The 15,652-nt window shown below is 39.7% G+C and overlaps 1 protein-coding gene across 2 annotated transcripts in view; it reads right to left on the bottom strand.

Annotated features, from left to right (window-relative positions):
• Window positions 1-13,149, bottom strand: part of LOC149820872 (protein SMAX1-LIKE 6-like) — a 27,577-nt gene extending 14,428 nt beyond the window's left edge. For both annotated transcript variants that reach the window (XM_089982685.1, XM_089982684.1), the window contains exon 1: window positions 11,731-13,149. In XM_089982685.1, coding sequence (XP_089838811.1) covers window positions 11,731-12,887 — 1,157 coding nt within the window. In that variant the 5' untranslated portion in view covers window positions 12,888-13,149. The remainder of the gene's footprint in view (window positions 1-11,730) is intronic.
• Between the last annotated feature and the right edge of the window lie 2,503 nt (window positions 13,150-15,652).

Raw genomic sequence — 15,652 nt, forward strand, 5'->3', positions numbered from 1 at the left:
TGTGCCAATGTTGTAATTACTGTATTTTACAATACAATACAGTGTATCAACCTATCATCCCATAAGCCAATACAATTCATGCATAAAAATCGCCATACAAGGGTTATCAATCCTTATCTACCCATATCCTATGATTTGATGTCTGAAACAACTTATAGTTCCAATGGTTGGAAAAGTGGCAGCCGGCTACTTTTTTCCAGAAGCGTTAAGCATAAAAAGGGCCCATTTTGTCCCAATTTTCACATCCACAAGCTCAAAACAAACTTCTTGCATTTTTTAATCAAATCACCCAAAAAAATTGAGAATTTGCCCAAAATGGAGACCTAAAGAGTAATGTTTGTGCAACTTTATAAAAAAACATAGTAGTAAAAGTAGATTTTGTAAGATATCTACCTTCATCCTTCTTTTGGGTGCTTTAAAGCACAAATCTGCGTGATAAAAGATCCAACATATGACATTTTAATGGGTTTTTTCATCTCTCATCTGTTTCTTCTTCCTCCTTATCTCCTGAATACTGCATTTTTTTTTCCAATTCTCTGTTTTGCATTCTAGAAGCCCTTTTCTTGGGGCTGTTACTTAGATCAATGGCTCAAAATAGTGATGACCTAACATTGTAATACTGCGAAACATATGACTTTCAACAATGATTACTAAAATATGGTTTTTGCCAATGTGAACTTCACAATGGATAACATCATTCTAAATGCTTGATAAAGATGATTGATAAGTGTTGAGCTTCAGACTATTATGACACTATCCTCATATTGGAAACAATATACGTGTTGTTCTCCATGTCAGACTACAAGAAGAAGATAGAATAAAGCCCTGAGCATGAGTCATCGCACAACTACAGCAAGATGTCACCTCTGACCAGAAACATGAAATGCTTGATGAAGATGATTGATAATTTACAATATGAAAAGTCTAAATTTTTTACAGTTCTAGCCCTATTGTGTTCTGTAATAAAACTTTCATGTAATTATGAACTTTGATGACATTATAAATGTGTCATATTTTTATTTTAGTCATTATAATTATATTTCTTTGCTTATTTATTCATGTTGAATTTTTTGTTGTACATTGTTATATATTTTTTGGTTTGTTAGTTGTTGCTAGTTACTGTTTAATATGCTAAACTTTCAGTAATTTTAGTGCTTAAAGCCATATATATATATTATTGTTACAATTTTTATGTTTTGACCTTTTAAATTTTTAAATTTTCAAATTTTAAAAAATCTTTTGGTGCATCTTATGATACAATATGATATGGTCCAACAAACACTTACTTTTAGACACATCTGATACACTTTTTTACAACATTATGTCAAAATTTTCACACACATGAACACATTTTCACATACATATGAACAAACACAATATGTTACACACGTGCACACACACATCAAAATTTTCATCCATCAGACATTAATTTTTCCTTGGTGAAAAAAAATTGATGTTGTAAGGTTAAAAGAGGAATGGGCATCTTTAATATCCAAAGAAAAAGATTTTAATGTTGAACTAATGCAAACAATCATGAAATAGATGAAGCAGGTGAATTCAATAAGAATTAAAAATTGTAGATTTAAATACTCGATCATTTTTTATTCAAAGTTAGAAAAGTGGCTAGATAGTGACATGCTTGCCACGAATTTTCCAAATCTAGAAGATAAGTTGTCAATTTAGATAATGGTCCTCCAACAAGGGTAAGGTAGGGATAACTGATCACCAATAATTAGCTTATCATGAAACCCTTTTGGTGAAATCTATTGATTCTTCTTTGACCCAAACCAAACTTGGATCGGCAAGACCAAGACAACTACCTATGCCAGGCAAAGATCATAATCCCTGTAACGCCCCCAAAATTCCGGACTTATAACTTTTTAGGAAAATTTTAAAATCTTTGTAATCAATCCTTTTTTAGACTTTAAAATAGTAGTTCATTGAAAAAAAGGTGTTTGAAATGACAAGTCAACAGACCTTGGGTGCATTACAGGCGAACCTTCCTTTACACAACGGATTTTTAACTTCGTACATTCATTGAAACCAAATAAATTCAAAACGGTGTTTTAATGTTTATACGAAAAGGAAAATTTCAAAGAAACCCTTATACCAAAATACAAAAATGTACTCAAGAGCGAAACGTCAAGGAAAGAGTCTCATCTTGATATCATCACGTCATTATGTCATCGTTTGTCGTTTCAACCTAATCATCACTTGTACCCATGAAATGGGTCAAATTGATAAAAATCTGATAGGTGCATAGATATCAAAATTAAGAACAAAAACTAACATATATGTTGTCCTTTTCGTAATGTGTTGTTCAAAATAAACAAAATGAGCATGCTAATCTTGTTTCTGTATCATTTCAATTTTATCATATGTCTTCGAAGAGTGAGCAAAATAAGTAAAATGAGCATACCAACAAAATTCAAACCAAACTAACATATACGTTGTTTCTTTCGCGGTGTGCAAGTCAAAATAAGTAAAATGAACATAATAACTTTGTTTCGATATTAACTGTTCTAAAGATACGCACAGGAGAAACGTAAAAACAACTGAGACTACCTGGGGGTTTGTTATGCTATGTATTTTGATACCCCAGACAACTAGCTGATTCTGCTCCTAAAGAAACAGCCAATGACAGAGAGAGAATTTCTCAGAAGCCACTTGTTTAAGGGGATGCATCCATACTTTTGCAAAAGTCATTGGGACCTACCACTAAGGATAATTTTTGGTAGCTCAATCCCCTAACTCTGATGACTGGGGACACCGAGTCATTTGCTCAAGGAGTGTAGTTGTTAACAACCTGTCTATCAAAGTTTTTGTATCATCACATCCTCTCTTTTGACGAAACCATAACAATGAATGAGTACGTCAGGTTATATTTTAACTGACGACTCATTCTACATACTCTGATCTTTCAAACCAACTCGAGCATCTTTCTTGTAAAGACGATGATCACCATTTATGTGATTTCTTTTTCATTAGTGTGCATTTGCACGCTGCGAGGTTACCATAAACCTCTCATCCAATCATCGTAGTACTAATATATCGTGCATATCTGATAGTTTTGTTATGATGAGAGGGTATCGGTTTCTTAAAAAGAAACCTCAACATTATTTAGAAATCTCAAAGTTTCGATTATCACTATTTATGTGATTTCCTTTTTTATCATTTTGCATTTGCACGCTATGAGGTTACCATAAACCTCTCATCCAATCATCGTAGTATTAACATGTCGTGTATGTCTGATAGTGTGTTACGGTGAAAGGGTATCGATTTCTTAGAAAAAAACCCAAACATTTTTTTGAAATCTTAAAGTTTCGATTATCACTATTTATGTGATTTCCTTTTTATCATTTTACATTTGCATGCTACCAGGTTACCATAGACCTCTCATTCAATCATCGTAGTACTAACATGTCGTGCATGTCTAACCGTACCGCTATGATGAAAGGGGTACCAGTTTCTTAAAAAGAAACCTCAACACTAATTTAGAAATCTCCAAGTCCCGTGTTTTAGGTTGGGTGTATCTGTGTCATTCGGATATCATAACAAAAGACCGTGCGTACCTCTTAGGGCTACACAGGGTTGAGGAAAAGGCTTAGTTGCGAATAAGCAATTGTCACATTTATTTTCACTTTTCGAAACAACGAATATTACAAACATTGGAATCTCGCATGAAATTCTTCTTTTTTCTTAAAAGACTTGGTAAGCATGCACAAATCTGTATCCTTAAAAGCAAGCGTAATGCAAGGTAGGCAGGAGTACGCAAAACTATGTGCCTTACAAAGGTATTTATATATGTATATAATATATATATATATTAAAACATAAGCATATGCGCATTACAGAGCGATGGCAATGTAAATGACATAAAGCAAGACTCGATATGTGAAACCACACATCGAGCTAAATAAACTGCCTAAGTGATGCACGATGTATGCAATCTTACATCAGCAAAATAAATTGTGTAAGCAATGCATGATGTACAAAATTGTACATCGGCCAAATAAATAGTGTAACTGCACGACAGCAAAATAAATAGCATAAAGACAGACTCAATGTACGAAACCACACATCGAGCTAAATAAACTGCATAAGCAATACACGATGTACGAAACCGTACGTCGACTAAGTAAATTGCGTAAGCACTAGCCTGTGCACGTAACAGCACAGCAGCAAAGTAAATGATATGAATTTAAATGGACAAGAATACGCAAAACTGTATATATATATATATATATATGTCACACGTATAAGTTAGAAGTATTTTGTCATTTGTCCGCGTATGCAACTTTCCCCTACCTAGGAGATGGTCGAATTTGTTGACGATTCCGAGCGTAGGTTATCAAGGGCTTATGCCTTGGTGCGCGTGATGTGTCTGTTAGATCGATAGGGTGCACTAAAAGGTATATTATCGTGCTATGAAGTAAACAATGGAACATTTTTAATTCATTGAAGTAAGCAATGCTTTTGTCGCAGGGGTCGAACCCGAACCTGGTTTGAGCCGACCAGACCAAGCCGGGCTCGGTACCAGAGTGAACCAAGCTAGGGCCCGGTGCTAGCCGAGCTCAGCTTGGCTGCGTCCGACTAGCAGAAGGCGGGGACCGAGCTGAGATCGGTAACGACCGAGTTCAACCCGGTCAGGCCTACCCAACATGGCTGGGCCACTGCATGTGGCTAGCCCATAGCTGGGCAAGCTAAAGCCTAGATAGAGGGCAGGAGGGCAACGCCCTCCTGCTGCTGTGGTCAAAAAGAGAGGACAAGAGGGCGCCGCCCTCCTGCTGCAGTCAAAAGAAGAGAGAGGACAGGATGGTGCTGCCCTCCTGCGACTGTCAAACAAGAGAGAGGGCAGGAGGGCACTACCCTCTTGCGGCTAAAAAGAAAAAGGATCGGGGGCAGGAGGGTCAGCACCCTCCTGCTGGCCACCGAGGAGAAAGAGCAGGAGGGTCCTGTCAAAAGAGAGACGAGAGAGGGCAGGTGGGTCGTCCCACCTGCCTGTAGTAAAAGGAGTGGGAGAGGGCAGGAGGGCCAGCACCCTTCTGTTGGCCACCGACGAGAAAGCAGGAGGATCGACACCCTCCTGCTATTGTCAAGCGAGAGACGAGAGAGGGCAGAAGGGCCGACGCCCTCTTGTCGTGCCTTAACAGGGAGGCGGGCGAAAAGGAGCGCGGCGCCCCTCCTCTACCGGGTTAATAGAGGGACATAAGAGAAGAGGGCAAGAGTGGTGATGTCCTTCCTCTGCATTGTTTTAAACAAAGAGAAGAGTAAGGAGGGGCGACGCCCCTCCTCTGCTGGGTTAAATAGAGAGACGATAGAGGGAGGGCGACACCCGAGTGGTGTCGTCGCTCAGGCAAGGTAGTGGCATCGGGGTGATACCGCTACTGCCGAAAAGGAGAGGGGGAGATATGACAGAGGGAGAGACAGAGATACGAGTACCTACAGTGAGAGAGAGAGAGAGAGGCGGGGGGAGGCGGTTCCGGCGAAGGTGGGGTGTCGGAGTGAGCAGCGACGTCGGGGGGGGGGGGTCCGATCGCGCTTCGGGTGCTCAAGGAATAGTCGAGAGAAAGGAGGGGCTCGGGGAACTCTGGTGAGAAGGGGTGGCGTAAAACCTGTAAATTTTTAAAAGAAAATAAATAAAGGAATTGACTCTTTTCGAGTTAAAATTGGTGTTTTTATCTTTTATTGTCAATTTTGTGTGTTTACATACTCAATTTTATCTTTCTGACAAAGAAGGGTAAAATGGTCATTTTAAATCATTGCAGTAAAAAAATATTAATAAAATAGTCAATTTAATAGTTTGAATGAGTCACAAAACCATTTAAACATTTTTGAGGCGTTTCGAACTTAACAAGATACATTTTATGGTTCTAGAATAATTTTGTAACAAGATAAAAAAATTAGTTTCAAAAATATTTTAGTTTAATAGAATATTAACCTTAAAATCAATTTTTTGTCTAAAATGGGTTTATGCGATGAAATGAGGAGTTTACTTTACACTAATCAAACTTATATATTTTGATATAGTAGTTAAAAATAAATTATATTAACTAATCAAGTTAGGTTTAAATGATTTTATTTCTATTATTATCATTTTTTTATTTATCTTATTATTGTTTTGTTTAAATTTTTGGTTTTGGACCGAACCAGACCCAAACCAGGTCTGATCCGGACACGATAACACCCCCGTAAAAAAAAAACTAATCACCTTCCTTATTCATTCTCCCTCTTCGTTTACTGTTCGCAGCCGCCAAACGCCATCCTCCTCCTCTTTCCTTTCCCGTTCGGGCGCCAGCCGGAGCTTTGTGCCGTCACTGTGACCCCCACCTCACCTTCGCATCCTCCTTCTCCCTCACTCCTCTTCCTCTCTTCCCCTCCTTCCCTCTTTTCTCCAGCTCTCCTACGGCACCGCCGTCGTGACACCTTCTCCCCCTTTTCTCGTCCTCTCATCTTTATTTTTTTTTTAAATCTAGTGTCACAACCGTGACCCCCATCACTATCGTGTTTCATCGCCGCCGTTGGACCACCGGTTCGTCGCAGGTCGCCACCACTCCAGCCACTGTCGAAGCCTCTGATTTTGTTGTTTGTCGTTGTCGGAACCTTCGACAGCGCCACACCACTTTGGTGATACCTGCCTTCTGAAACCCTCTTCCCGTTGACGCCGACGAACCCAGATAAGTCGTTGCACCCTGGATGAGTACGTCTATCCTCTCTCTCTCTCCTCTGTTCTGTAAAGCACGCCCGTTATCGTTTTTTTTTGTTTTCTGGAGTCGTTTTCCCTGTTTTGGGTAGAGTTGGAGCCACCGTAGGTGGCCGGATCGTCACATCGTTGAGAAACAACCCCCCAGACGAGGGGGTTTCGTCGTTTGTGCATACGCGTAGCTGCAGTATGCATTAGATTCAAATATTTTTGTTTATTTTGTTGAGTTCCTTGTTCTATATGCATGAGATTCAAATTTAAATTTGTTAAGTTCTTATGTTCAATGCACTAGTCGAGTCTTGTTGTCTTCACGGATTAGCATGTGCACTCAATTCTAGACTTTGGGAATCGTGCAGGGCTTCCATGGTGTTGCAACATGTATATTTGTATTTTAGCGACCATTTTGTGTTGGTTATTCTGTTGTGGTTCATATTCCCAAAGGAATACGAAACCCCCTTTGAAACCGAGCATCTCGATTTTTGTGCCATCGCAAGAGGCAATGCTTTGAATTGCGTGCAGCCGTGGGATTTACTCCACACGGCTGTCCAGTTTTGTATGGGATTGTGAACACGCTACTTTTTAATTTTTCGCAATCGGGTTACCGATTCGCATTTTGATTTTCGGCGTTCATATGCGAGAGCGAAGTTCGCTAAGTTGTCAGTAATGTGTGTGCAGTTTTAGCGCTCTCTCTTTGTGAGAGGAACGAGTAGAGCGTGTTGTGCGACAGTTGCACTGGACTTTCAAGATCCCGAGTTTCGATTTACCTTTTGTCGCATCGAAAGAGTAGGATTCCTAAACTAAAATTTTAGAATGTTATTCATATTGTATGATAGAAATCTAAAAGTTAGTCTGCACGTACACTGAATTCGTAGCACAGTCACATTGCTAGCAAATGATTAGAAATGTATTGTATTGTCTGTATATCTATGGTTGATGCTTAATGCTAAGAATCGCAAGCAACTAAAAATGTCACGCAAAAAGAAATAAGAAAAATGCAAATACAAAAGCATGCAAATTGAGTAACTACCTGTGGTAAGTAACTGATGCAAGCGCATCATAGGTTAATTACTTCCTTGAATACAACACTCTCCTGTTCACACACTCACTTAGTGACATGGTTGTAGTTAGCGGGATATTGGAGTGTGTTTGTTATATGTACATGTTTGACATTGTTGTGAAATGAATGGTTTACTGTAGTGTTGTACTAGAATTGACTGCATCAAATGCTTACATGACATTATTTTTTTTATTGAGCTTGTCATGCATGTGAAATTTGTATCATGAAAACATGCCTAAAATGAATGTAGCATGCTTGTGATGATGATTACATTTTCTGTATATCCTGTTAATGTGTGCAAGTATGATGTGATGTGTTTTGCGCATGAAATAGTGAAATTATTTATGCATGCATAATAGCTCATATGAGTGGATCTTGTGTCAAGCATATTGAGATTAAATCATGTATGAAATCATGTTAAAATTCAATCATGCATGTGAGCACGTATAGTTGAATCATGACATGATAGAATCATGCATGAAAGTGAATACAAATTCGTTACGAACATGCATGAGAGCATGTAAATTTGAATTATGCAAGTGGCATAGATTTTGATATAATGCATGAGAGCATGTAAGTTTAAGTTATGCAAGTGGCATAGACTTTTGAATTCATGCATGAGGGCATGAGAGGGTTATCTTGTGAGAATATAATGTTTGACTCTGACCTATGACTTAATAATAAAGATAACCCTAGACCATGGGTCTATTTGAGGCTCTAGCAAGGCGGGGCTCTCTGAGATGACTGGATCTGTTTCGATCTCATGTCTTCCCTGGAAAGGGAAGGGTGGTACAAGCCTCTTGAGACATGTGTTTCAAGGGTTGAAGGCACCTCTTGTCCCCGACCTACGGAGGTTAGGGGATAGGTCTATCAATGAGTCCTAGGTGGTAGTACCACAACTCTGCAGAGTTAAAGATGCATGCCCGATTTTTCACTGGCGATTTTGGTTTGGCATAAGCCAAGACCTGGGACCATGGGTCCGTTCTCTCAACCGCTACACTGCAGGGTTGAATCGCTCGATAAAAAACCAGTTAAGTCATAGGAGGGCAATAAAAAATACATATAATAATAAATACTCCTATAGTTGTTTCTGGATGTCTATACCCTCTTTTATACCAAATGGGTTTGAATAAGCAAAAGAAACAATTAATTAGATTTTTAAGATAACTGCTTCCATATGCATAATCATATATTGTGAGCATATAGAAACTTATAAGGTTTTGCATGATTATTGCATATGAATTGTTACATGTGAATGAAAAAAACATGTTTATGATAGGTCATATGATTTTGACCTGTTGTTACAAGCCAAGAGCTTAGTTGGTACATGTGAGGTGCTTGTGTGTGTGAGGCACACGGGAAGGGTCAAGATAAGACCTGTTCCATTATTATATTTGAATGCAAAGTGCATAAATGTTCTGAGATAAGAACATGTGAAATTTATAATTGATATAATGCATGCTTTTGTCATAAGTTGGACATTAGCATAGAGAAAGGGAATAATGGTATTGCATGATAGATTGCACTTTTACTTCACTTTAGAGTATGCTATGAATTGTTAGTTTCATACATTTATGCAAATGATCATTTTGTATACAACAACAACTACGCCTTCATCCCAAAACAATTGGGGTCGGCGATATGAACCAAAAAAGAAATTCATTTCGGGTCTTCCACATGAATCCTTTTCCTCCAATCATTTCTATCCAATGCCATGTCCTCGATGAGGTTCAAAGCATTCATATCCTTTCCTATCATCTCCATCCAAGTCTTCCTAGGCCTACCCCAACCTCTTTTAACTAATATATTTTCCCATTTCTCCAACCTTCTAACTGGAGCATCATTAGGCCTTCGCCGAATATGTCCAAACCACCGTAAACGATTCTCTCGCATCTTATTTTCAATGGGTGCAACACCTACCTTCTTACGTATCTCCTCGTTCCGAATCTTATCTTTTATTGTATTTCCACACATCCATCTAAGCATCCGCATCTCAGCTACACTCATTTGAATATGAAAATGATCATTTTGTATATGAATGGTTATTAAATTGAATGTCATGAATTCACATGATAATGATTTTGAGTTTTCATGCATTCAAGTGATGTAATTATCAATGACATGAAATGAATGATGTTTTATGTGATTGAATATCATGTTCTTATTATGATGTGGATTCTCTTGACTCTCATTTCTAAAATGATAGAAAATACACTTGATTGCATTATTTTAACTTGAATTGCATTCTTCAAGTTTAGTTTTGGTTTCCTACGGGTATGTGGTTGATGCCCTATAATATTTACAGATAACCTCGTGGAGGATTGAAGCGAAATGCGGGTTGCTGCGTATCTGAAAACTTCACTCTTACCTAGTACGATTCCTGGAGGGATCAGGCAAAAGTTTTGAGATAGTTAAAAACTTGTGTACATTTTACTTTTTGTTTGAATCCTTACATTTAAAGAAGTGTAATATTTTGGAACGAGAACATTTTTAAATTTTGTCATTTCATTCCTATTATGTTCTTGCATATTATTTAGAACTTTAAATTTTGTTATGTAACTCCTTAATTATCTTAAATCTTGATACATTTTGTCTTCCGCATTTCCTTTTTCACATGTGAGAGGCCCTTAGAGTAATAGTCTCAATCAAGTTGTGTTTATAGATGATTTTGTACTGGATCTGATACTGGAATACTAATATATACTCGCGCTTGCGATCAGGTGGGCCGTCTAGTATTTGGAACTGTTGGAATGTGGCCATAGATGAATTTGTTGGCATATTACTTTCGAGAACCATGTGAATTATTTATATAAATAAAAAGTTTTAAATTTTTCTCAAAATTTGGGGTTTGGGAAAGTTTTAAAAGGTTGGATTTTTTAGGGACGTTATAGGTGGGCAGCGGCGAAGTGTGAGGGAGAAGGCGAAAGGAGGGATTTTGCATAGGGGAGTCGGGGTGAGGGTTGCGCAGGGGAGGAGTCGAGCAAGGGGGGGCGAGAGGGATGGGAGTAAGGAGAGTGAAGGGGAGGGTCTGAGTTGTGTTAAAAAGAAAGCCCCTCTATGGGGGGTTTAAATAGGCTAATCGGGGGGTTTGGACCCTGTACTGGTCGGATCCAACCCGGATCCAAAAACTTTTTTTTTTTTGAAAAAAACAATCTTTACAATCCCTGGGTTCGGACTTTGGAGGCACCAGGATGGGATTAGAGCACACCTGAACCTGAATCTAGAGGGAGAGCCATCAAGGTTGGACTCAAAATACATCAATCTGAACTCAACTCCAGCAGCTAATGGAATTTTAACCTAACAATCCCCAGCTCTCTCTCTCTCTCTCTCTCTCTCTCTCTCTCTCTCTCTCTCTCTCTCTCTCTCTCTCTCTCTCTCTCTCACACACACACACACACACACATGCGACCAACATCTCAATCACATCCAAGGAACATCTATTATGTATAAACTAGAAAAATTTTGAGTACCATATGCAATCTTCCAGCATATTCAAGAATGGAACTAGAGAAAATGAACTACCTAGAGAGAAAATCAGAACTTCCACACCTTCATAAAGAACAGCATTCTTATGACTCATTTTCGTAACTAACTGCACTAGAAACTCAAAGGCAAGCAAGCACCAATAGCAGCATGTTTCTTCAAATGATTGATTATCACCGGTTCATGTATATTTTTTTTCAGGTAGACACCAAATTATACAAAATCTGACCAATGAATAAATTATAACTGCGAGTTCTTGCTTTCCTTTTCCTTTGAAGCCGTTTTTTTCTGAATTCATACCCAATTAGCCGCTCAAAAATGACAACAGATCCAGAATGAAGAAGAAAGAAGAACAGAGTTTTCACAAGAAAAGCCACGACCATGGGCGGATGAAAAAATGTAGCAACCCCAAACAACAGGATGAACTAAGAAGCTTAGACATATAGACCCCGCAATACTGCTTGGAATAAACGAGGCTGATGATTACCTGGACTTGGGAAATAACCGGGGAGGTGGTCTCAGAGAACTAATTGGGAGCGGGTGCAGATCCCAATCATCCTCCATGGAAGGATAGCACGTCTGGCATTGCATAAAGATCTCGTACGTCGCGGTGGCGATCAACCATAGCCGCTTTGAGGCAGACTGGTAGGCTCCCACAAGCTGCGCAATCTCCGAGACCACAAACATGAGGAACGAAGGTGATCCGAACACAGCACAATCGGAAAAATACTTCAAATCGCCCAGATTTAAGAGAACGCCTGGTCCAGAGCATCCCTCGATCATGTCCCCCACCTCCCCCAACTTCGGCTTCACTGAGTCGGCATCCCTCGCCATTAATTCCTTCTCCAAGGATGCCACTTCCGTCCCCTTGATCCCATCGGGGACCTCTCCCTTCTCGAGGGCGATCAAGAAATCCCGGACCAAACTGTCGCCGGAGCCGCCCACCATGCTGAGCAACAGGGGGTTCCTCTTCTTGACTGCCATCAGGACATCGGCGAGCTTGACGGAGCAATGGCTGAAGCCGTCCTGCGTTGCGGCGGAGGAATCAGGAAAGGGGGGCTGGTCGATGAGGTTACAGAGGAAGAGGGGCGGACGATGGAAGAAGCGGGGAGGGGGTCGGGGACGCTCGATGGAGAGCTTGACATCGTTGCTCCGGAAGCCGGACTCGGCCATGACCCTGCTGACGATGGGGTCGTCGAGGATGGAGAGGATGAGCTGCTGCAGCTCCACCTTGACGGAGGAGAGGGGCTGCTGGTAGCTCTGGAGGGCGGCAGCCGAAGCGGCGGTGGCAGCGGCGATGTCGGCGGAGAAGCGGCGCTGGATGGCCTGGGCGCGCTTGATGGCGGCCATGAGGGAGTTAGAGATGGGGGGATCATCAGCGTGGGAGGAAGGCAGGCGGTCGAGGGCGACGCCGAAACAGAGCTCGAGGGCGCGCGAGTGCAAGCGGTTGCTGGAGTAGATGAAGCGGGAGCGGATGCACGCCTCGCGGAAGCCCGAGGAGGGTAGCGCCAGCAGCGCCGAGACGACGTGCAGAGACGTCGTCTGCGCGTGGTTCCGACGGCGAGCCACCGCCACGGCGTCGTCCAACACCTTGGCGGAGTCGGGGGTCAGGCACTGCTGCACGCCGCTCAATGGCGTCGGCATCCTCCCACCAACATGAGCAGCCAAGAGCCCCCACCACCACAGACCACTAGAAGAAGGTGCTCCTCAATATTCCAAAAAACGCCAGTCAACCGTATTGATATATTGGTTCTTGTTGTTGGGAAGAGAGATGAGGAGGGGTTGGGTTTGGTCCTCCTCCCTTCCTTCTTCTTCTTCTTCTCACTCCTTCTGTCTTTCTCTCTTAGACAGAGAAAGGGAGAGAAAGGTGGTGGCGAATTTGTAGCGAGAGGAGGGGACCATACAAGAGCATAGAATCTTCTTCGGAAGGAAGCCTTATATGGGTGATGGGATGATGATGGTGGTGTCTTTCTCATGGAATGGACGACTCGGTATCGGTCTACCACTGAGAAAATCTCCCGTCCCTCTCTCTCTCTCTCTCTCTCTCTCTCTCTCTCTCTCTCTCTCTCTAAAGTGTTGAATGATATGGTTTGTGGTTTTTGTCCTCTGCAGTCTTTTTTATTTTGGGGAAATTTAGGGCAGCCCCAAATTCTGTAAAGATCAACAAAAAGGAATGAATAGTCCTCCTTTTTTTCTCGTCCGTCTTTCTTGAGTTTTTTTTTTTCCCCGTCATGTTGCTCGATAGTTGCTGATGATGATGATAAGAGTGGTGGATAGACGAATAATTCAATCGCCCACCACAAACGTAGACTTCTTTCATATCGTTTGGAACGTGAAAGCTGGCATTTTTGTATTTCTTTTTCTTCCTTTTTTTCTTTTTTTTTTTCGGAGGGTGTGGGGACCCAAAATGTGCTTTTCATAAAATAAGCAATGAGGCTGCTTATTGGAGCACTTGACGTCCTTTAAGATCATTATTAATCCATCCGTTATTCATATGATGGTGATCTACTGAAACATTGACCTAGTAAAATAATATACCTATTGTTAAGATTGACACTTTTCATGATTAATTTTTAAAAGAGTAAGCCAATGATCAGGGTTTAAACTTGACGCCCTTCAAAATGGTGGTTACTCTTTCATTATTAGTTTTTAAACTTTTATATGCTTTTATACTTTCTATCACTTTTACGCATGCTTTAAACTTTTTGTATAAGAGGTTTCTTTAAACAGACGAAATAACTTAGATTTTTTTTAGAAAACCGTCAAACGGCAAAGGATGAAGTACCTACATCGAAAGAACAGATGAATTACGTATTACAATGAGTTAATTATAAATAGTTCCTACTTTTATCAATAGGGATAGCAAATTGCAATTCATTTTTTAATCAAACTCGGTTTACAGAAAATCAATAATACAAGACTTTGAACTAGGAAAAAATTGTTTCTAGAAAAGTATCTTAGTTGTGTTTTTTAAGACCCATTTAAATAGGTTTGAATTAAGGAATTTTAGCTTGTGCTTTACAATTTTATGACTTTCAAACTATGGAAAACCATCAGATCTAAGGGAATTTTGACTTCTTTCATGTGATTTATGGTTTTTGTTAATGGGCCCCATCCTTAACACTTTTTTCCCTTAAAAAAAAAGAAACCGAAAAGAAAACACTTGGGTTTTTTCTTCCTTTCAGCTTTGATTTGAAGTGATTATTTCTTTACATTCTTTTAATTAATCTTTCTCCTGTTACCAATGTACTTGCAGAAGAGTCATGAGTATACTTGCATTTCGATTCTTCTGGAAAATGGCAACGCCAATAGAATTAAAACCAAGAATCATCATACTACTAAAAACCAGTCAATCCATCCGGTAAACAACACATTAGAAAAACATGTTCTTTTCTTCTTAGTTGTTGTGTTGTTAACTCGTTGACTAATTAAATGTGGGTAGACACCCAATTTTGACCTTTCACGTCATGACTTACATGCCAAAATCTAGTATTTTGACTCATTTTGGAGTTATTATAAATTTATTAACTTTGTTTTTTGCCTCTAAAACTATATTTTCAAGATTTTTTTTCACAAAACCAATTAAACCGGAAGATTTTAGCTTTCAAATAAGCTGAAAATCAAATTAATCTAACATTGGAGTTGAAAGTTATGACCAAAACAAGGTTAATTATTTAGTAAAAAACTTGTTTTTTCAGGTAAGGTCCACTTTGAGTAAATCTTGTATCATCAAATGATTGAATTTAGTTTTTTACTTAAAGGTCAAAACAAGCTAGTCTATCCTAATGAATATGAAGTATCACCCAATTTAAAATATGGAGATATGAAATTCTTATATTCAATCCATAGGAAGCCTTTAGAAGCCTCATCCATGCCCCTAGATCCTTATCTTATTAGAAGTCCCTAGAAGCTACCTAGTAACTTGTCTCCTTCTCTTAGATATAAGTTTTCTTAATCTCTTAGAGATTGTTTCCACTTTAGATTCATTGAACTTGGTTAGTTTTAGGTTGCTTAGCCTCTAAGCTTGGTAACTCCAACCACTAGGATTCTAATTAGTAGCAAGAACCAATAAAAAAGATATATTCAAACCTCCAACTAATAAGGTTATGCCATTTCATCAAATACCAGATCTTGATTTTTGAATCTCGGATCCATAGGATTATGATCCATACTTGCTTCAAAATTTATAAATAGAGGTTCTCTCTTCTATTCTAGATCTATAACTTAAGCAATGAAACTTTGGTGTACTTACTGTCCAACCTAGCTTCCAAGAGCCCAACACCCAGACTTTGACCATATGAGTCCAACCAGTTGAGCCAGCCTGAGTCTAATCTGGGTCTAAATCTCTTGTCTTGCTTGGCCTCCTGGAGCCCGCACCTAGCCAAAGTGTTGCCCGAGTTCAATTGCAC

Source organism: Nuphar pumila, chromosome 12 (genome assembly GCF_984573655.1).
Source record: "Nuphar pumila chromosome 12, dmNupPumi1.hap1.1, whole genome shotgun sequence".
Lineage (NCBI taxonomy): Eukaryota > Viridiplantae > Streptophyta > Magnoliopsida > Nymphaeales > Nymphaeaceae > Nuphar > Nuphar pumila.